The sequence below is a fragment of the Bubalus kerabau genome, chromosome 21 (assembly GCF_029407905.1).
Source record: "Bubalus kerabau isolate K-KA32 ecotype Philippines breed swamp buffalo chromosome 21, PCC_UOA_SB_1v2, whole genome shotgun sequence".
Classification (NCBI taxonomy): Eukaryota; Metazoa; Chordata; class Mammalia; order Artiodactyla; family Bovidae; genus Bubalus; species Bubalus kerabau.
The window spans coordinates 35,525,335-35,549,301 of NC_073644.1; the positions used below are offsets into that span (position 1 = coordinate 35,525,335).

The 23,967-nt window shown below is 39.9% G+C and overlaps 1 protein-coding gene across 11 annotated transcripts in view; it reads left to right on the plus strand.

The window, feature by feature from the left end:
• OSBPL1A (oxysterol binding protein like 1A) overlaps positions 1 to 23,967 on the plus strand; it is a 228,779-nt gene that overhangs the window by 94,576 nt on the left and 110,236 nt on the right. For 9 of the 11 annotated variants that reach the window (XM_055559777.1, XM_055559775.1, XM_055559780.1 and 6 more), the window contains one exon: positions 5,586 to 5,692. In XM_055559777.1, coding sequence (XP_055415752.1) covers positions 5,586 to 5,692 — 107 coding nt within the window. The other 2 variants (XM_055559784.1, XM_055559786.1) reach the window with 2 other exon arrangements.

Genomic DNA, 23,967 nt, shown 5'->3' on the forward strand with positions numbered 1-23,967 from the left:
GGCCTGTAACATGGGGGCTTCCCTGATGGCTTAGTCGGTAAAGAATCCTCCTGCAATACAGGAGACCCAGGTTCCATCCCTGGGTTAGGAAAGTCCCCTGGAGAAGGGAATGGCAACCCACTCTCTCCAGTATTCTTGCCTGGGAAATCCCATGGACAGAGGAGCCTGTGGGCTACAGTCCATAGGCTCACAAAAGAGCTGGACATGACTTAGTGACTAAAGCCCCACCGGCACCACCCTGCTCTGAGAGCTGTCCCTGCTCTCAGTAGGGACAGGGCACTGGGTGGAGGGCGGGCTGCTGTTCTGGGCCAGGCTTCCTTTCAGGCAGCCAGGTGGAGGAGTCAGAGGAGACAAAGTGGTTATGAAACTGAGTGGCTTAGTACTCTTACTTTGCCTAGTCCATGGGAGAAAACACCATCACTTTCTCTCTCCTCACCTTAATCATTGAGGCACAGACCTGACCAGCACTTCCCTCCTGACTTTCCTGGAGGCAGAGCTCCCTGGGTCGCATGTGACTCTGTATCATTTGTTTGGTTGATTGGGTTTTCTCTTAAGATTACTCCCAAAAGGTTAGGAGCCATTGCCAGGGCAGTTTAGTCATGGGTGATGCAAATCCAGTTACAGCCTTTGGTGGAGATTTTAATCCAGTTTTCCTCCTTTCTTCTATTCACTCTTATTTGTAAAAGAATGCAAAATACATTTCATAGCTCTGCTGGCTTCTTCCTGATTTTGAACCCAAAAGGTCTTCCCAACTGGTGCTTTCTTTTCTAAAATTGTTAAATTAATTCATTATAGTTTTTCTAACAAATATATGCTTTCCCTCTGACTATTCTAAAGACTCCCTCTGATCAATACTGTTCATTCAATAATAATTGTTTGACTTTCTGTTTTCCTTGCCAGACTGTATTTTAAGGACAGAAACTGTTTCTCAGTTACTTATTTACCCCTTTATCTCAAGCACCTGGGATGTAGTGCCTGCCACATGATAGCCACTCAATAAATGGTAGATGCAAATCCTCTTACCTCTCAAGTTCTCATTGATCATGATTCTGAGACTCTTCTTCTCAGAACCAGTATTTTCAGACCATCTGAAAATAATAGATATAGATATTTTAGATACATTTGTTTTGTTGGGCATTGTGTTTAACAATAACAGACTTATTCTTCAAGATCTGACCCAAGTACCATTACTTTTATCAAACTCCCCTTTATTATTGCATCCCATAATGGTAGCTCTTTTCTCTAAATGTGTGACATTTATGTGTGTGTAGTTTGTTTGCTCTTTATATCTTGTAGCATCCCTGTTATGATCTTTTTATTCTTATTTAACTCATGCTTTTAACTCATTTAACACATGCTGCTTGAATTATATATCTTATACTTCCTTGCAACTAGTATAAATTTATAGATGTAGATACATAGATCAAATGCTCAGTGGTGCTTGTTTAGTGGGTGATTGATTTCAAGCTATTCATCTTAATTTGAACAAGAAATAGATAAATTTATATTTTTATATCTTATATGATGCCATCAATCTTGATTTTTTTTCAAGTTATGGTTTTATGTAGTAGAAGTTTTTTAGAAGAGTAGTTGATTTTTATGTCCAGAAATCTTTTTCTCCATTTTGGGGAGAGAGTATTGATTGTCTTGAGGGGTTTATATAATTCCAATTGAGTATGAATCAATTTCAAAAATACCTTTTCTCATGCACATAGTCAGATACATTGCATTTTCTGTTTTCCATCACAAGAGAAAAAATTGTCTTATTTTGATATTTTCTTTATTTCCTATGACCTTAGCTTTGTCACTAGATAGCTTTGGGACTATTTATTCTCAACTGTTTGTGTTTACTTAAAAACAAAACAAAACAAAAAACACTTAAGGCAACACTGTGTCCAAAAGGACCAGGGTGAGAGGGTGAGGAAATGCCATTCATCTAGTTTTTTCCTCTTAAATATCTTGTCCCCAATGATAGAAATATTTGAGTTAAATTGAAAAACAGACAAAAGAGATTTTCTTGTGCCTCAAATAAAACGAAAATGTAGTTTAAAATAATACATTTATCCACCTGTGCTAATTAACCAACCTGTAGTAATATAAATGAAAATGTTTATGTCTTAAATATTTCTGGGGCTTCCTTGGTGGCTCAATTGGTAAAGAATCTGCCTGCAATGTGGGACACCCACGTTCAATACTGGATCAGGAAGATCCCCTGGAGAAGGGAATGGCAACCCACTCCAGTATTCTTGCCTGGAGAATCCCAGGGACAGAGGAGCCTGCCGGGCTACAGTCCATGGGATCGCAAAGAGACGGACACGACTGAGTGACTAACACTTTAGCTAAAATATAATAATTCTTCCGTTGTAAAATAAAATAACCCAGAGTGATTTGGATTTTCTATGCAAGTCAATGGGAATAAAATATTTTTTTATTATTTTTCCTTATTCTTTTAATAGTTGAGTCTTTTCTTTGTACAAGGTTTGGTGTACAGTATTGGGGGGGGGCACGTTAAAGAGGTTTAGAGCTTACTGAGAATAGCAGCATACCATGTACATATGAGCAGAGTAGCAGAGCATGTGCAAAGGGCCTGAGTTCTTAGCAAGTGGATGTGGCTACGTATGGAGTCCAGTAGAAGAGGTCGCCTCTCACGGTGATTTTTAAGGAAGGCTTCATGGGGAGAATGGCATTTGAACTTGACCTTAAAATTTTTTTTTAGTTAAAAGGAGAAACTTCTTAATATGAATAATTACTATTTCCAGTATTCACAGAAAAGGGAACATCGTTAACAAAAGTTTAGAAGTAGTAAAATAGGATCATATTTCTAGGAAAACAGATATTCCCGGGAAAATAGTCTGGCTGAAACTGACCATTTATGGAATGATTTAAATGTTAATCTAAGGAGTGTAGACTTTTTCTGTATAAGGAGAACAATGGAGGTGTTCTGTATTAGGGTTTAGTTTAAGAGCAAGAAACAAGTACTTCCCTACTAGTTTTAAAACTTACCCAATTAAAAATTGTACATTGTAATCATGGAAACGACAGATTGTGAGCTTTTTATACATGTCTCTAAAGTTAAGCTTTTCACATATAATCTTCCAGCATCTTTCCTGAGTTCAACAATATTTTTAGTACAAAAAATAACTTTTTCTCTCAAATTAACTGGTACTATTTAAGTGTCCAATCCTCAGGGTAAGCCAGATATGGTAACATACTGCCTTTTTGCATTTATTATAGCTCAGTCTCTGAATATTAGTTGGCTAAAGCATATTTGCAGTGATCGCTACTTGGTAACTTTTCTAGAAGCTTAGCAGTTCTCCTTTATGTAATCAGTATGAGACGTCACTGCATAAGAGGCATACTGGTGTCAGCCAACTGGCCTTGATACATAGCCCTGAACCAGTGTGTTTACCGTAGTAAATGATTCCTACACTATCCCACCGTGCAGGTTAATATTAATTCTAGCATCTTGTTTGGACACTAGATTGTCAGAGAAATTAGGTAACTTTTGACTCTTTTGGACAGAAGAATTTGACATTCAATAAGAGATTCTTATAAAAACTTGTCTTAATATATATTTCTTGGAATACTTTTTGAAAGCTTGTTTAAAAATTTGTAAAGTGCCCCTAAAACTCATTGGAGAAAACCCTGATGCTGGGAAAGATTGAGGGCAAGAGGAGAATGGGGTGATAGAGGATGAGATGGTTGGATGGTAACACTGACTCAACGGACATGAGTTTGAGCAAACTCTGGGAGATAGTGAAGGACAGGGAAGCCCGACGTGCTGCAGTTGATGCAGACGCAGTGTCGGATACAACTTGGTGACTGAGCAACAACAGCAATCAAATCTATTTTGACATTTAATGTTTTATGGTAATCCATAAGTATCTTAAGTGTGAGATATCTAAAACAGACATAATTGGAGGTAATGATGGCATTTAATAAAAAGAAATATATCCATGAATGGACTGTGCTTCCATTTTTCTGTCCTTCGTGCCATGAAGGTGGAAGATTACTAGATTACCCAGATAATTTACGGGAGGCAGAGGCTGTGTCTGTTTTTTCTTGTGCATCTCCTCACATCCCCAGTCCCCAGTGCTGTGTAAGACATCTGTTGAGGTACTGTTTAAGTCACATGGCATCTAGCATATGGTACTCTCTTCTGCTATTTAGCAACTAAGTACAGAATAAATCTTCACAATGTGTATCAAAGATTGCAAAAGAAGTATGTAAAGTCAAATTTATCTTAGCATTTAGTAGTTTCCAATTATTTGGGTGTCAATAATAGCAAACCCTAGGAAACTCTATCCCATGAGATGAAAAATATGATAAAATGTCATTTGGTCTTTATATCAGGATACGAATAAAAGACTGTTGTTGCTTCATTCACTATGATCTTTTCCTTTTATTGCATACTTTTGCCTTATGAGTTTTAAGAAAGAAGTTTTCCAAGAAAAGGACTTGTCTTTGCTAAAATAAATCTCATTCATATAGAACATTTGGAAAATTTAAAAAGAACAGGTTGATACAACTTTATCACTTAGAAATAACGGCTAAATAATTTGTTATATTATTTCCTATAGATTTTCTTCCCACTGGAAAATTTTTGTTCAGATTTGTTGGCATTTGATTCACTTGGTTCTTTTTGTTTATTGACTTTGTTTACCATGTTTTAAGAATAGCGGTTTAGGTACATCAGGATTACTTATAATACAGAGGATGCGGCAGACTTAATTGTCTTTCTCCCTTTATTTTTTCCTTAAAGCTTTCTTATTATAATTTCTCTTTTTTGATGGAAGGGACAGATTTAAAGGATCTTAATGTATAATATTAAATTCCAGGCTATTTCAACTAAGTACACTTTTTCTCACAATATGACATTTCACTTGTTTAAGTGACATGTATGCATTTTGTGGTTTTCTCTTGCCAAAAAAAAAAAAATGAATGATGGGAAAAGTGGATTAAGATTTTCTTTAGGGGTCCAAGGAAGATACTGATATTATCATTTATTTCCCAACTTATGTATAGGGAAGGATACTGGACCTTGACAAGGCTATATTTTTGAGAGCAAAAGACCTATTTATACAGAACGTTTATCCAAATAAGAAGTAGAGGAAGTTGAGTTGATACCGCCTTCAGATCTCTTAGCTGTCATGTCAACTACAGAATTATTTTTGTCTCTTTTTAGCACTTTGCCTTGGAATAAAATTACTTATCTAGTAATGAATATCATGAAAGGGGAAGTGTTAATGTTTTATAAGTAATGATATCATTTCTTCTTGACAACTGTTTTTCTTAAACATTATTTATGTCTATAAAATTTTTGTTTCTTTTTTTTTTTAGTCCTGGCTCTTCTCCTTTTAAGATATAGGCTTTTCTAGGTCAAGGCTTTCTCCTTTTCTTTTTCTATATGAATTTATATGCCCTGCATACAGTAGGTGCTTAATAATCATGCCAGAGGAACAGTAATTGTATGCTTAAGGCAACTAGAAGGAAAAATGAGGTTAGTAGATACGAAATATGTTCGTGGTCTTGTTTTACTTTATTATTACTTAAAATCCCACTCATTATATTTATTTTATTTATAGAAATGCTTCCATCGTTTCTTCAGAAAGTTGAAGTTGTTGCTGAAGCTTCTAGAGAAACTTGCATAGCTTTGAGTGACTGCCTTCATCTCTTCACTAAACAAGAAGGGGTAGGTCCTTTGGAATTGAATTTTTACAGTCATTGTTTGGGTGTCACATGCTTGATTATCCAGTAAATCATTGCTTTCAAATTGTCCAAAGATAGGAGGAAATAGAGTTAGTAAAGGAAATGAAAGCTTCATTTTTCACTAGAAGTTAGAACTTATTATTTCTTGATTAAGTAGATTGATACTGAAATAACTCTGTTGGTATCATCTAATTTGCGTATGTACCCATGTTTAACAAGTATGTTTATAGTTGATCTATTCAGAGTTGTGGCCTTTTGATAAGAGGGGTATGAAAATATTCTAGAAACAAAAAGTCTAGGTGAAAAATACATACTTTTGTTTAGATAATATATTGCTCTCGCACTTACCTATGTGAACTGAACTTAATGGATTAAATGTTCATTTGTGTTCTTTGCCATTTATTCTTTCCCATATAAAAATCTGTCATTTGATCTTCCAGATATGAGTAAAAGTGGTATGCTATCCATTAGTAACTGTTTTTCTAAGGACTGAAAAGTCGTTAAAGTGCGTTTTGGCTGCCTGAACTTGGACTTTTCTTTTGTAGGCTTCCCCCCGGCCCCCATTTTCATGATTTTATGCATGCATGTATGTATGTTTACATGCCATGCTGCACAGTTTTCGGGATCTCAGTTCCCCAAACAGGGATTGAACTTGTGCCCTTCATGGTGAAACTGCAGAGTCCTAACCACTAGACCACCAGGGAATTCCCCCATTTTCATGATTTTAATGCAAGCCAAGTAGCAATAGGCATTCTTCCATATAAGTTCTAGGTATGTGTTTAATCTTCAACTTTTTAGATTGACACCAAATTTCTCTTTTGTTTATATTTTTAGATTCCACATATATATAAAATTGTAGGATATGTTTTTCCTCTGTGTGACTTACTGGACTTAGCACAATACCTTCCAAGGACACTGCATTTCTTATTCTTGTTACAATTGATTTGTGCCTTTTGTTTAGAGTTGAAGTTTTGGTAAAAGAAGGTAGATTAAAATGGTTTTGTATATATATATATAAAATTTAGATAAGAAAGCCTTCTTCAGCAAATGCAAAGAAATAAAGGAAAACAATAGAATGGGAAAGACTAGAGATCTCTTCAAGAAAATCAGAGATACCAAAGGAACATTTCATGCAAAGATGGGCTCGATAAAGGACAGAAATGCTATGGACCTAACAAAAGCAGAAGATATTAAGAAGAGATGGCAAGAATACACAGAAGAACTGTACAAAAAAGATCTTCACGACCCAGATAATCACGATGGTGTGATCACTGACCTAGAGCCAGACATCCTGGAATGTGAAGTCAAGTGGGCCTTAGAAAGCATCACTACGAACAAAGTTAGTGGAGGTGATGGAATTCCAGTTGAGCTATTCCAAATCCTGAAAGATGATGCTGTGAAAGTGCTGCACTCAATATGCCAGCAAATTTGGAAAACTCAACAGTGGCCACAGGACTGGAAAAGGTCAGTTTTCGTTCCAATCCCAAAGAAAGGCAATGCCAAAGAATGCTCAAACTACCACACAATTGCACTCATCTCACATGCTAGCAAAGTAATGCTTAAAATTCTCCAAGCCAGGCTTCAGCAATATGTGAACCGTGAACTTCCAGATGTTCAAGCTGGTTTTAGAAAAGGCAGAGGAACCAGAGATCAAACTGCCAACATGCGCTGGATCATGGAAAAAGCAAGAGAGTTCCAGAAAAACATCCATTTCTGCTTTATAGACTATGCCAAAGCCTTTGACTGTGTGGATCACAATAAACTGTGGAAAATTCTGAAAGAGATGGGAATACCAGACCACTTGATTTGCCTCTTGGGAAATCTGTATGCAGGTCAGGAAGCAACAGTTAGAACTGGACATGGAACAACAGACTGGTTCCAAATAGGAAAAGGAGTACGTCAAGGCTGTATATTGTCACCCCGTTTATTTAACTTATATGCAGAGTACGTCATGAGAAACGCTGGACTGGAAGAAACACAAGCTGGAATCAAGATTGCCGGGAGAAATATCAATAACCTCAGATATGCAGGTGACACCACCCTTATGGCAGAAAGTGAAGAGGAACTAAAAAGACTCTTGATGAAAGTGAAAGTGGAGAGTGAAAAAGTTGGCTTAAAGCTCAACATTCAGAAAACGAAGATCATGGTATCTGGTCCCACCACTTCATGGGAAATAGATGGGGAAACAGTGGAAACAGTGTCAGACTTTATTTTTCTGGGTTCCAGGGTCACTGCAGATGGTGACTGCAGCCATGAAATTAAAAGACACTTACTCCTTGGAAGGAAAGTTATGACCAACCTAGATGGCATATTCAAAAGCAGAGACATTACTTTGCCAACAAAGGTTCATCTAGTCAAGGCTATGGTTTTTCCTGTGGTCATGTATGGATGTGAGATTTGGACTGTGAAGAAGGCTGAGCACCGAAGAATTGATGCTTTTGAACTGTGGTGTTGGAGAAGACTCTGGAGAGTCCCTTGGGCTGCAAGGAGATCCAGCCAGTCCACTCTGAAGGAGATCAGCCCTGGGATTTCTTTGGAAGGAATGATGCTGAAGCTGAAACTCCAGTACTTTGGCTACCTCATGCAAAGAGTTGACTCATTGGAAAAGACTCTGATGCTGGGAGGGATTGGGGGCAAGAGGAGAAGGGGACAGAGGATGAGATGGCTGGATGGCATCACTGACTCAATGGACGTGAGTCTGGGTGAACTCCGGGAGTTGGTGATGGACAGGGAGGCCTGGTGTGCTGCGATTCATGGGGTCGCAAAGAGTCGGACATGACTGAGCAACTGATCTGATCTGATCTGATATTAGGATCTTAGGATCTAAAATTCTGTTTTCCCATCTTTAGAATAGAAGCCTTGAGAATTAATAGGAATTTAAAAAATGCTGTGTTTGTTATCTATACCACAAATTCTGTAATCATTTTATTTGGGTAATAAGAAAATCTATGTGGGAAGTCCCTGGTTGTTCAGTGGCTAGACTGTGCTTTTACTGCTAATGGCCTAGGTTCAATCCCTTCTTGGGGAACTAAGATGCCATAAGCTGTGAGGTGCGACCAACAAGGAAAAGTAATAACAATCTGAACTTGTTTAAACAAACTTACAGAAAATTAATAGAATTCTGTTAAATACCATACAAAAAAAATAATTGTTCATTAAGCATGTTAAATGACTGAGTCATCTCATGTTTGAAATCATCACTTCTCAGCATTTCTATTTTTGGTGGTTTCTGAATTTCATATTCTAGCTTGTTTAAATGAGGAATGATATAGCGACTTCTCTTATCCGAACAAACACAACAAATTTTGATGTTACGTGATTCAGGTAACATTTATTGCGTTGTAAAATTAAATTTGCATCTCATGTGTGGTACAGGAGAATGTCTTGATGGCTCTTTTGTTGAGCCATTCTTGAAGGTAAACACTAGATTAGAAGTAACGTAGTTTTCTTGAAGAAGCTGACCTATTCTAATCTTTAAGTGATTAGAAAAAGAAAAAGCTTAGGTAATCACCTCCATGTGGAAATTTACATGTACAAAAATATTAGCTTAAAGTTTAGCCTAATTAACCTCTTTAAGTCTTTAAAATTTGCCATGAAGATGAAATAAGCCTTTAAAATTTGTCATGAGGATTAAATAAGATAATTGTGAGCAAAATGCTTAGCATGGTTCCTAAGTAAGCCTTGAGTATAAGTCAGTGGTTGTTACTGCAGGATGCTGTCTAATGAACACTTATGACCCCTTTTCTCTGATGCCCGGTGCTTCTGTGTCTACCATTGGTTTTATCTTGTTTTGGATGGAGGTGGTGTGGTATAAAGAATATTTACTGGACCGTTGGTGGAATGACTGTGCTGTGTTTCCATCCTTATTATTTAAGAGATGATAGTCTGCTTAAGTTCTCTGAACTTCGATCATGTTGTCTTTGAAATAAGAGAGAGATGTAGAAAATCATTAAGAGCTCTGGTGTGAAAGTCTAATGGACCTTTTTTAAATCTCAGTCTTTCTCTAACCAACTGTAGGACCTTGGGTGCGTTTCTAAAGAATGAAAATATATGAACTCCTGAATGTTGGGTATGGCGATCAACTGTGTGTTGATGAATAATATGTAATAGAGTATATCAGCATATCAAAGGGCACAAGGTACTCGTTTAGTAAATAGCATTTATTGCTTCAAACTTTCAGAGTATCTTCAAGTGGTTTTTTTTTTCCCCACCATAATTCTGTGAAATATCACCCCTATGGGTCCCTAAGTAGAAATACATGGATTTCCTTCTGAGAAATATGATTATAGACTATGTGAAGGCCTAAAAAATATTTGAAAGATAAATGGTATCACTGAAGTTGGTCTTATCAAGTAGCTAAGGATTACAACATAGGAATTTAATAAGCTTAAGTGAGGTCAGAGTGGAATAATTATGCACCATAATGCCTTATTTATCAGGCATCATAAATTAAATTTTCATCATCTGGAAATTCTATTCAAAGAGCATTGATAATATTTGAACTCATAGACCTGAGTCCAATTCCTGACTCTGCTCTTTAATCCCTTTGACTCTATTTTAAAATACAATCTCCTTTTTAAAGTGGTAACCAACCAGAAAAGAGTGTTTTGAGGAGTAAATGAGATCAGATTGGCAAACACGTCCTATAGTAGGCAGTACAGAATATGGACCAGTAGATGTAAGTGATTCCCAGCTCCAACTGGCAGAAAAAAAATTCCTACTCTAATCTTTTTTGAGGACAGTTACTCTAAGTGTTACACATTTAACTTCTTAAGCTAAAATGTTCATCCTTTATCTCTCCTGGCTGCCTCAGGATTGTCCTTTTGTATGTTCATAATTACTCTGTGCCTTAATACAGAGATACCTTCAGGGGATAATGTTTATAGGACTCTTTTTTGATTAAATGGCCCAATCCTGCTACTGCTTTTTGAATTCCTTTTTATACTCTTCTGGTTTAAAATTTTTTTCTCTTCTGATTTTTAGATCAGCTGGGTGCCTATCTCTAGCAGTGAAATACTGATTCTTTCTCATTTACTCATACTAATTGCCTGTTTGTTAAAAAGAAAAACAGTAGTAACCAAACTTGGCAAAATTACGTCCTCAGTAAGAATAAGATGTTCTTTATAAGGGTTGACAATGAGCACAGACCTCAGTCTGGACCTGGAGCATTCTAGCCTGTGATGTTCTTTGCTTATTTGGAGATGCTCTGATATGGCCTAGATACTCCAAGTAGCCATGTGACCGCTCTATAAATGAGGCATTATGTAGGCATATTTTACATGACATAACACTGCTTATGTTGTTAAAAAACAAACAAAAAAACCCAGCAATATATAAAATAAGCTGTAGAGTCTGTGATTGATCTACTAAAGGGAACCTTTGTTGTTGCTTAGTTGCTAAATCATCTCTGACTCTTTTGTGACCCCATGGAATTGTAGCCCACCAGGCTCCTCTGACCATGGGATTTCCCAGGCAAGAATACTGGAGTGGATTGCCATTTCCTTCTCCAAAAGGGAACCTTATTATATGTTTTTAGAGTGATGTGCTTGGGAAACATAACAATATAATGGCTATGGTTTTTCTTTAACTTTGTGAGCAAATTCTGTTGAAAAGGCTAGAAACTGGTTTTGTGAATCATTGTTTCTGTAGTTTTTCTCACCAGTGGGTGGTATCAGTGGTTAAAAGATCATTCAGAAGTCATCATTGGTACCCTTCTGGTTCTGTGTATTATTGAGCTACCCTCAATATGATCAGTCTGATCAGTTTTTAAGGTAAACTTGCTTATGTTTTATACTTTCTTGTTAAATCTTCTGACTGATAAAGAGATATAACCCAAATGTATGGTTGGGATGGTAGTGATGCCAAGCTTGTGGTGTAATTGAACGATTCAGACTCAGTTGGTACCAGCCAAAGGAACTCCTGCTCTGGGCCAGATGCTAAAGTCTTTGGAGAGAATTCATGCCCTCATGTGGATTTCCTCACTTTGTCAAGGCCTGGTTTGTGTTACTCATTTAGCTTTCTGAGCTGTTCATAGGCCTTTAATCCCCCTCTCTTTCATCAGCAGTGTTTACATCTTTCAGGCCTTTACCTTCTCTCATCTCTATTCTAAGCAAAATTCTTTGTTAAATATTAGGTGATCACTGTATTATGTTATCAACTCCCTACCACTCCCTGATTCCAGGTTGGTTTTTTTTTTAAATCTTCTTTCCTTTTATTGGTGGCATCTGTCTCCATCTTGCTTCAAAAACAGCTACTCTATTCTGAATTCTCCCTTATAGCTTCTAGCTCCCTGCATCCCTTTCCAGATCCATTTTTGGAAATGTGATACCGTCTGTTTCTACTTTTTTTTATTGCTCAGCTGGTCCACCAAGCCTGTTCTTGCCAGTATCTCCTTGTTGCTAAATCAGAGACACCTTTAAATTATCTTGCTTGTCCTTTGAAGGATCTGCCATTGACTGCTGCTTGCCTTTTGGAATGCTTCTCTGTGAAGCCCATGGTGCCTGCCTCTTCTGGCATTTCTTTTCTATATAGCCACTCCTCCCCAGTCGTCTTCTTTTTTTTTTTTTTTTTAATTTTATTTTATTTTTAAACTTTACATAATTGTATTAGTTTTGCCAAATATCAAAATGAATCCACCACAGGTATACATGTGTTCCCCATCCTGAACCCTCCTCCCTCCTCCCTCCCCATACCATCCCTCTGGGTCGTCCCAGTGCACCAGCCCCAAGCATCCAGTATCGTGCATCGAACCTGGACTGGCAACTCGTTTCATACATGATATTTTACATGTTTCAATGCCCTTCTCCCAAATCTTCCCACCCTCTCCCTCTCCCACAGAGTCCATAAGACTGTTCTATACATCAGTGTCTCTTTTGCTGTCTCGTACACAGGGTTATTGTTACCATCTTTCTAAATTCCATATATATGCGTTAGTATACTGTATTGGTGTTTTTCTTTCTGGCTTACTTCACCCAGTCTTCTTCTAAAGCATCTTTCTTTTGCCTGTGCTTTGCATGTTGGTAGTCCCTAGGTTTCCGGGGTGACCTTCTCACTCAGTATTCTCCATGGATGATCTCACCCACTCCTTCAACCCAGCAATCCATGATGATTAAGATATCTCCGCCTTGGATCTCCTGAGCTATGAACCAGTATATCCAGATGCCTTTTGGACATTTACATATGGATACATCAGAGGCGTTTCAAAACCAAGTGTCTAAAACTGAGTTGTGGATCAACCCAAAGTTACCTACTGGGTAACTCAAGCTGGAAACTTGGGAGGTGTTTTCTTTATTCGGCCTAATCTTATCTTTTAATCAAAGATTATTTTTACTTCCTGTTATCTTAGTCATCTTAGTTGCTCCCCTAACCCAGCACACAGATTCCTCATCACCATTCTGTTAGATAAAGTTCTCAGGATTCCTCTCTGTTGGAGAACTGCTACCATTTCCCAACCCCAGGTTCCACCTTTCAAAACTGAGTTAAAGTCCTCAGTCCGTAGGGCTTCCCATGCTGTTGTATTGCTTATGACATTGTGTATATTTTACTTGTCTGATTACATATTTACTTAACTAGAACTCAAGTATCTTGTTTTTGTAGCATCTGTGTCTAGCATAGCGCTTGCTTACTTGGTTGTTGCTCAATCGCTAAATCTTATCTGACTCTTTGTGACCCTATGGACTGCAGCACGCCAGGCTTCCCTGTCCTTCACCATCTCCCGGAGTTTGCTCACACTCATGTCCATTGAGTCAGTGATGCCATCCAACCATCTCATCCTCTGTTGTCCCTTTCTCCTCCTGCCTTCAATCTTTCCCAGCATTAGGGTCTTTCCCAATGAGTCAGTTTTCGCATTAGGTGGCCAATGTATTGGAGCTTCAGCATCAGTCCTCCCAATGAACATTCAGGACTGATTTCCTTTAGGATTGACTGGTTTGATCTCCTTGTAGTCCATAGTGATACGTGAATAAATGAATAATGAATGCACAAGTAGAGAGGACAGGCTTTTGGGTCAGACCAATCAGGACCTAAAATCTGGACTCTGAGCAAATTAATGTGTTTGGGAGTTACATTTCTAAATCTGAAAATGAGGATACAAATGAGTTGTTTTATGTGAAGCTCCTCAGTACAGTGCCTGGCACATTTTAGGTGCTCTGTAAAGTGCCTTCTGAAACAAAGTAGCCTTTATTATCGTTCATTGTTTCCTCTTGCTGCCTAGTACTACTATTGTAAACTGAATTCATTCTCTAATTCTTAGGGCCTTGGGAGAAGGAATCTGTAGCAAGGTCTCCTTTTTATTGCCAAATGTGACTTTTCAAAATATGGTAATATTTAGTGACCAATTTAGAATGGGAAGAAAAAATAGCAAACTGACTTTTCAAAGACACTGTGAAACCTCACTGACATTAATTCCCCCTTTTCCAAGTGTGGCCTTGTCTCATTTTTCACACATTTCCCATCTCTAGTGCAAGTTCACTGCTAGAAGAGTGAACTTAAAGTGCCCTAGGATCTTGTCAACAAAATATTTAATTTTGTTCAGTATTTCTCTGCTTCCCAAAGTGAAGGACACATTTATATACCATAGAAAGGTTTAAAACTACCATTGGAACAAAAAGGTTTGTTTTTCTTCAACAGAGCCTCATAATTAACTAGGAATTTCATTAGCCTGAACATCCCACTGAAGTACAGCATTTACGTGGCGGGTCTGCTTGACCACTGCTCCTTCGTCCACCCTTTAAGCGTGGCCAGAATCTCAAACCATCTATTTCACGCGAGTACGTTTCATGTTAGTACGTTTCACTTTAGTAGGGTTAGTTACTGTTGTTTTCCTCATTGCTCAAAGGGGAGCCCAAGGAGTGCATACAAAAAATAAATAGGTGCAGACTAGCTCAGGCTTTGCAATTAACTCTTCAGTGTGAGCCTGAGTGTCAGTTACCTTCAAGTGGAAGACTGCAGAAGAGAGGATCCCTCTGCTTTCCTGGGGGCGGATTTAAAAGTTGCCAGGGCCGCGTCTGCAGGACGGGCGGGGACACAGCGCCAGATCCAGGGCCGGCCCGGGTCGGGGGCGCCTCCGCCGATGCTCGCCGAGCGAGCGCGGGGTGCGCACCGCCTTCCCCGGAACCCCGGCCGGGCAGCTCCCGGGCCGCGCGCCGCTCCCGCCGCCCCCCGGCAGGTCCCTACCTGCGCCGCGGAGCGGGCGGGCGGGCGGAGGGGCGGGGAGGAGGGACGGACGACGCCAGCCGCCGCGGAGCCGCCCGCCGCAGGCCATTCGCCGGCTGTAGCCCCGGAGGGCGGCGGTGCGGCCGAGGGGCCAGCGCGGACCTCGGGCGGCCCGGGCGCTAGTCCTGGGCCGCGCCTCTCTCCCTGCTCGACCTCGCCGGGAGCCGGGGGCGGGCCGCGCGAAGGTGACTTAGAGAGACCTTGCGGTGCCGCCCTGGGTCGCGCCTCCCAGCTGGGCTGGAGGGGAGGCGGAGGGACAGGCCGAGCGCATTCGTGCGAGAGCTGCGAGCTGCGCCGGGCGGAGCGCGCCGCCGGGGGGAGCCCCGACCCCGGCCCAGGTGGGTGGGCGAGTGCCGGCGCCCGGGTGGCCTCGCTCCGGGGCGCCGGGGAGGGGGCGGCCGGGCGGGCTCGGGGGCTGTGAGTGGGTCCGAGGAGAGTTGGACGCGAGCGTACGGAGCGCGGCCGCTGGCGCCTGGGGAGGGGTGCGCGGAGCCGGGGGACCCTTGTCCGCCCGGCCGCGGTGGGTTTGCAGTGGCTCCTGCGGGAAGAGCCGCTGGGGTCGGGGGTGGAGGGGGGGACTGTAGTGGAAGCCCCTTGAACGGGTATTTTTCTCGGCTCAGTATTGGTAGTAGGTCAAGTAGGGCCGGAGTGGGAGGAGTAAGACAGTGAAAGACATTGTTGTCCTAAATAACCTTCCAAGTTAGTGATTTTTTCGTTTGTCTCTGCCCTGGCTGACATTGAGATGAACTTAACCGTACGCTGTTCAGAGGCTGCTAAAATTCCCCGAAAAAAAAAAAAAAAAAAAAAAGAGGAGGGGGAAATGCTGGAGTGGATTGAGAAGAGAAGGGGAAATCATACTGGGGTTGGGGAGCGGGGAAGTGGCTTTTAACTTTGTTTTGATTAGCGATTTTTGATTACTCATAGGCTTTCTTTGTAGCCTAAACCAGTGGAGAGTCACGTTCTGCAGCATTCATCGCATGTGGCTAGTTGTTTTGTGTTTTCTGTTGTGCGGGTTTTGTTTTGTTTTGTTTTGTTTTCTTCCTGGATTTGGAGGGAGGGTGGTACTGGGGAAGATGCCAGAGAAGAGCTTCTGCAGCTTTTGAGAGTTATTAAAGCTATTAAAAGTTTCTTAATTTTAATCGGGTTCAAAGACAGAACGAAGGCATATCATTTAGAAGACATAGCATTGCTTAGCAGGAATCTTTTGCAGAAGAGAAAAATGCTTGAAATGCGTGTTGGTGGAGTAATGTGTAGGCTAGAATCTGGAGATCTAAATATAAATTCCCTTTTCAGTTTGAGGACACATCAGAGTTAATCTCCGGGCCAAATAATGTTTGATTTTGACCCGGAAGCTGTTGACTGTGGCAAGTTAGCTCAGCTTCAATTGAGTAGATATTTAATCTGATCATGAAGACCTGAGAGCTATTTTAGCCTTTGTCACAGTGCGGCTTTTACTAGATTGGGGGCCTAATGGGATTTGTATCACTGTGACTATAATGGCAGAACTCTAGGCTTCCCTCTGTAGAAGCTCTTTAAACGTTAATTTCAGGGGATTTCTGTGATGGTGAAAGTGGCCCACATAATCTCCCTTCCCTTAGTTGTCTACTGGCAGAATGGGGGCGGGGGGATTAAAAAGTTTATTAGGTTTTCCATATTAAAAGCAAATGCATCTACTGATAATCAAGGTACTATATAAGTACAGTTCAAGCACATTTTAAATATTGTACATAATTTGTAAGATAATTGTGCAGCATCCTATTTTAAGCTCTAGAGTTTTTTACTTTGTTGTTTACATTTTCTTAAAAAGGACTGTGAGTTGTGATTACGTAGTTATGATTGTTTATCAACTCCACGAAGATTGTAAGGCAACTTCTGATTCCTTTAAAAAGTAGAAATTTAGAATTTTTATTCAGTCTGCATTATTCCTGGATTTTTAGCTTGTTGTGTATACAATCCAGAAGTATACTGCTGCAAACTAATCTTAGAAGCAGCTGGGACATAAATAAATGCCCAGTTTATGTACAATTAAGCTGGTTTTCATTTTGATAACTTTTGTGAACTTTTTGAACAGAAATACATCAGGTTTCTATTAGCGTGAAGTCTGTGGTTTGTGTGTACTAGCCTTGCGATGCTTGGTGTATTCTTACCCTGATGTGTTTTTGTATCTCACACTTATAACCTGCAGACAGTTCTGTTTGTGTTGTTTGCTGCCATTTTCTTATCAGAGGATGTGCGGTGCCCGACTTCTACTCTAGCTAAAGAATTTTGAATGAGTTATAGGTATACATAATTTTCCTCTCATTTTTAACTTTAGAGTGTTAAAGATATAACCCCTGTACATCTTTATAATGATCCACGATGGACTTTATCTATTACTTTATGCAAAATCTTCTCTTTAGTTCAGTAAGTATTTACAGAATGTTTACCTTATCAGATACTGCTGTACCAGTCTGTCTCCATAAAACTTAAGAGATTACTGCAAGAGCCAGATGACTGGGCTCTTAGAAGAAAGCACAATATATCCAGTGGGGAAGAGAAAGGGATGAATTCCAGCAAACAGTTCATTAAGACTGGAACAGAGGGGGATGAGTAAAGAGAAGTCAAGGCTAGATGAATAGAAGCAGAGTCTTCTTGAAAAACTCTGTAAAACATACCTGAAGACTTTGGATCATTTGGGGCAGTTAGAATCACTGAAAGATTTTAATCAGGGGAGAGATTTAATCAGATTTGTTCCTTATGAGAAGGATTAGAGGGCAGGCCTGAAAGCAGGGTGGCCAGGTGCAGAAACTCAAGAGAGAGATAATCAGAGTCTGAGCCCAGCTGGTGGCTGTGGAAAGGAAGATACAGAGCAGAGAGAAGGAGGAGACTTTGAGATAAACAAGATGACTAGGAGCCGATTATAGATTGGATAAAAGGAATGAAGCAGGTGGAGTCAGATAACCTTAGACTCAGGGCGTAAGTCGTGGGCTAGGAGGAGTCTGACTTGGAGGGTAAAGGGGAGGATGAGTTCACCTTTGAACACGCTGACATGCAAATAAGATCCTCCTGACTAGTCCAGTAAAAACTTGGGAATCTTTAGATTGGGAGTCACCTGGGTTCTACATGGTGATCCAGGCTGAAGAAGTAAACATCACTTAGGAGACGTGTCCCTTGAAATCAAAGGATTGAATTCTACCTCTGGAAGAGAGCCAGTGGAACAGACTGAGGAAAAGCAGCCTGAGAAGGCAGAGTCTTGACCAGCGAGCCCGGAGGACAGGAGGCGAGGAAACAACTCAGACTCATCTGTTAGATTTGGTAGCCAGGTGTCTTTGATGAGGGAAGTGTTCAAACCAGGAGAGCATGAAGCCTGGCTGCAGTGAGCAGAGGATTAAGCGGGGAGTACAAAGTAAAAATGATGTAGACGGACTGGGATTCAGTCTCTGTAGACAGTCTGTGGATAATTACACTTTTGTTCCTTTCTTTCAGTCCTTCACCTCTTATATATTTTTCTTCTTCCTGCCCTGGTAGGGCCTTCTAGACAATGTTGAAATAGAAGCCCAGATGGTAGGAATATTTGTTCATGCATGGTAAGTTTTTTTGGCCTCAAGGCATGTGGGATTGAACCTGTGTCTCCTACATTGGAAGCACAGAGTCGTCACCACTGGACCACCAGGAAAGCCCCTGCCCCTAGTGTTTAAAAGGAATCTAATGATTCCCTGTTAAAAATATTTGGTGCATACCATTTATAAGATAAATGAAGTTCCCTCTCATTCTTATACTGCTGAGGGTTTTTTAAATCATGAAAGGGTGTTAAACTTACCAAATGTTCATTTGTCAAGAGAATCATGAGGTTTTTCTTTTATTTGTTAAGGTGGCAAGTTATATTTTTAGATTCTTTTTAGTGATAAACCATCCTCTTGTACCTGGAATAAACTTAATCTGGTCAAAATGTATTATTTTCAACATTAGCCTCAAGTTCATTTCTTTCGGTTTTTAGCATCTGTTTATAAGTGAGATTGGTCTGTAGTTTTCCTTTTTTGTTCTGTCCTCATCAGGGTTTAATATCAAGGTTACACTGGCCTCATATAATGAGTTCAGGAGTGTTCCGGTTTGCTGTTCTCTGAAAGAGTTGTATAAAATTGAAATGGTCTATTTTAAAATTTAGTGGAATTTTCTTATAAAACCAACTTTGTGAATTTTTTGACTGCTAATTAAATATATTTAATGGTTATAGTGCTATTTTAGTTTTTTTTTTTCTCTTTGGGTCAATTTTGACGCATTATATATATCAAGGAATTTTACCTTTTCCATTTAGGTTTTGAAATGTGTTGTTGTAAGGAAGTTCTTAATATCCTTTTATTGTCTTTTTCACCTATGTTTGTTATGTGATTATATATTCCCTTTTCTAATCTTTTCCCATTTTTTCTAATATTTGGCCATTTCCAAATGAATTTTTCTCTCTTTGTAAGCTCAGACTCATTAAGGCTTTGATTATATTTCAGAGAAATATCTAGCTTTTATCTAGTTCATCTTTTTCTTTTAAATTTCTGTAGTTACCTCTGTCTTTTATCCTTGAGTATCTATACATTTATTCTCTGTCTCCTTCAAGTGGATGTGTTCAAAATTCTTTTCCAGATTTTAAGTTGTATGTTTAATTCTAGTGTTTTCTAATTTAGTGAATATATCACGGTTAGCTTTATCCATTATTTTGATTATTTTGTGGACTTGAATGAAATATTTCCTAGACTTCATCATTCCAGATCAAGGGCTGCTAATGTATGTAGAGTTTAGTCGCTGAGTCGTAGCTGACTCTTTTGCCACCCCGTGGACTGTAGGTGCCAGGCTTTTCTGTCCGTGGGATTCTCCAGGCAAGAATGCTAAAGTGGGTTGCCATTTCCTCCTCCAGGGAATCTTCCTGACAGGGATCGAACCGCATCTCCTGCATTGGTAGGTGGATTCTTTACTGTTGAGTCACCAGGGAAACCTATATGTAGAATAACACCCTAATATTTAAAATACCTGAAACTTCTAGAAGGTTTTGGTGATTTAGTGTTTTTTTGTTTTTGTTTTTTCTCTTATCCAACTTTCCTTGTTTTCATTGCTTGGCATTTCTGTCCATTTCTCTTCCCCACCTCATTGGTCACTTTCTTTCTTTTTCCCTCTCACCCCCTCTTTTTTATCCCTAGATACTTTATGCAGTGGAAGAAGGATGACCGTCTTCCCTTCCCCTCTTCCCTACTTTTTTCTTCTGTCTCCTGAGCTTTCTACCCTCGTACCCCCACCCCACCTCCATACCTGGAGAATTCTTCCATTAACTGCTTCCACATAGTCTGTCTTGTTCCTTCCTTCTTAGAACCCTGGCTGCAATGCAAAGGAGGAAGATGCCAGTAACTTGGGTCTAATTTCCTTTAGATGCTTAAAGGTTAATCATTCTGTATGTCATGATTTTTATTATTCCTTAGGCAGTTCAACGGACAGCAAGGTTAGGGAGAGGATAGGGTAGGCCTAAGGGGGTGGCCTAGATAGTGGAGTATGAGCTGCTGTTACTTAGAGTCCTGAAATGTGGTCTCCAGTGTTAGTGACTCAGGACCTCACATTCCTCCTGTGTAACAGGGTTACTGACATAGATCCCTTCTCTCTACTTCATGAGTTAGTGTGAGACTCAAATAAGATAAGCATAAGCCCGTCGGTGCTATGTAAGAGAGCCCTCTCGTGCTTATTTTTTCAGAAAAATGTCTTGAAAGGATTTTGTGCTCAATTCAGGGACAGAGAAGTGGCATAAAAGTGGTTTGTGGCCTGGGGTGTTAGATCAGAGAAACCCTGGTGGGAAGAAGCAGGTGGAATGACCAGAGCCCAGGAGCTGTGCTCAGCGATCCAGCAGGATTCATAGGGAGGCCATCGTCCTCTGAGGTGGGGAGCTCACAGCCTCCCTGGCTGGAGACACAGGCGCGTTGTTACATGTGGCAGCCAGATCCTAAACTGCATCGATACCATCTGTTCCTTTACCTGTGGGTTTATTTGATGCATTCAGGACACTGTGCCTTTGTGAGGCACTTGAGAAATCACCCTGCACTGAAAATGTTGATATGAGGGAGATTTTGTTGTTCCAGGGTCTAAACAACTGCATTACAAATGAAGTTTGGGGATATAATTCTCCTTAATAAAATTTCTTAGAAATGATTTAAAGTTTCAGTGTTTTCTTCACTTATTTTTATTACTTTATTTTGTGTTATGGATGAATTGTTTAAAATCACCAGTCCATAGGCTCAGTCTTAGATTGTAGAGTGTCTCCTCTGGTGCTGTTAAGGTTTTATTGCGGGCTAAGGAAGACTCTTGAGAGTCCCTTGGACTGCAAAGAGATCCAACCAGTCCGTTCTCAAGGAGATCAGCCCTGGGTGTTCTTTGGAAGGAATAATGCTAAAGCTCAAACTCCAGTACTTTGGCCACATCATGCGAAGAGGTGACTCATTGGAAAAGACTGATGCTGGGAGGGATTGGGGGCAGGAGGAAAAGGGGACGACAGAGGATGAGATGGCTGGATGGCATCACCGACATGATGGACGTGAGTTTGAGTGAACTCTGGGAGATGGTGATGGACAGGGAGGCCTGGCGTGCTGCAATTCATGGGGTCGAAAAGAGTTGGACACGACTGAGCGACTGAACTGAACTGAAGGTAGATCCCAAGCTTCCCAGGTGGCTCAGTGGTAAAGAATCCACCTGCCAAGCAGGAGACTCTGGTTTGATCCCTGGGTCAGGGAGATTCTCTGGACTAGGAAATGGCAACCCACTCTAGTATTCTTGCCTGGGAATTCCATGGACAGAGGAGCCTGGTAGGCAACTGTCCTTGGGGTTGCAAAGAGTTGGACACAACTTAGCAACTAAGCAACCACAAAGGTAGATGGGCAATGTACAATGGAGAGAAAAGTAAAGACACCTCTTCCACTGTGGTGCCTCCAAACAACAGAGTTTGAAATAACTGATATGGTCGATCTCTTCATTTTTACAGATGAGAGTAAGGTCTGGGGAGAGGGCTTGATACCTCCCCGAGTTTGTGTAGTTAGAAGGGGCTACTCTTAGAGCCAGAACCAGGAATTTGCTTCTAATTGCTATGCTGAAGAACAAGCTACTATATCACACACAGCTTGAATTAGGAAAATTCATCTGTTAGAGAGAAGACAGTTCACCTTGTTTCGAAGCTGAAGTGGCCATTTATAAGCTAATTTCTCAGCTCGACAAAAGGATAACAATTTTAAAAATAAGCAGATGGCCAAGAATACTGCAGTGTCTTCACATTTTGCACAGAATAGCTGTATTCCAGGTCTTCAACAGGAAACACTATCTTTTTGTGAACATTTTGCTTGGTGTAGAGATCACATGTTTTGGAATACATAGAATTTATCCATGTCTCTAGATACTCTAAATCTCATCCTAAAATTAAACGAGACTATCAGAATGCTACAGCCTGGGTTATATTTTCTTGATTTTCTGAAAAATGTCCCTCACTGAATTTTTTTTTTTTTAATATTTATTTATTTATTTTTGGCTGTGTTGAGTCATAGTTGCAATACTTAAGATCTTTCATTGCAGCACACAGGCTTAGTTGCCCCGAGGCACGTGGGATCTTAGTTCCCCAACCAGGGATCCAACCCGTGTCTCCTGCATTAGAGGGCAGATTCCTAACCACTGGACCACCAGGGAAGTCCCCCTCACTGAATTTTAAGTTGCAATTACACCTTTGATTTCTGTTGAGGAGGCATTTCAAGAGCTGAAAGTGGCATTATTGGTTATTCTGCAAATACTCTTAATCCCCTTATATATTACACTGAATGAGAAATTAGAGCCAAGGGCAAAGAGGGAGTTTGTTTTCCCTAAAGAACCAGTTTTTGTTTTTTTTTTTTTTTTTTCCTTGTGGATAATTAAAAGGGCATAATTGTATTTCACTTTCTGTTGTGGCCTTAAGAGAATTCAGCCCCAGGTTTGTGACTTGTCCGCGGTGTCTGTGTAGACGCCATTGCTTGTAGGTCCTACCCTAATCTGCGCCTGAAGTCATTCTGTTTTCATGGTTCAGAAGTCACGGATTACAGCATTCTCTTGTGAACTGACTGGATGTGGCCGGGCCTCAGAGTGCATTCAGATACCATGATGGTAATTTGAGTATTTTTCTGCAAGTAGTAAATTCTAAGTAAATAGTTGTTAAAATGTTTGGAATAGATTTGTACTTAATAACTGTGGTTTTTATCTTATGTGAAGAACATACCCATTTTGATATTTAGTTGACTTTGTAATAGATCATTGCAAGAACCCAATTTACACTATATAATGGATGTTACAATGGGAGCCTTTTTTTCTCATGTTAATGCAAATCAAACTAGCTGTATATTTTTTATTTGCAGAAAAAGGTTTAATTATTTTTATTTGTTGTAAAATTCACATAGCATCAAATTTACCATATTAACTGTTTATAAGTGTATAATTCAGTGGCATTGAAGTACATTCATACTGCGGCGTAACCATCACCACCATCTATCTCCAAAACTCTTTTCATCTTCTTAAACTGAAAATCTATATCCATCAAACAATAACTCATCATTCTCCTCTCCTCCCAGCCCTTGGAAATCATTATTCTACTTTTTTGTCTCTCTGAATTTGACTACTTTAGGAATCTCATATAAGTGGAGTCATACATTATTTGTCTTTTTTTAACTGGCTTATCTCAGCATAATTCCTTAAAGGTCCATCCATGTTATAGCTTGTGTTAAAATGTCCTTTTTTTTTTTTTAAGGCTGAATAATACTGCATCGTATGTAAATATACCACATTTTGTTTGTCCACGCATCCATCAGTATTGCATTTGGGTTGATTCAGCCTTTTGGCTGTAGTGAATAATGCTCCTGTGAACATGAGTGTACAAATATCTCTTTGTGTCTTTGCATTGAATTCTTTTTAGTGTATACTCGGAAGTGGAATTGCTGAATCATGTGGTCTTTCTATTAGTTTTTGAGGACTTACCATACTGATTTCCATAGTGGCTGTACCATTTTCCATTCCTACCAACAGTGTGCAAGG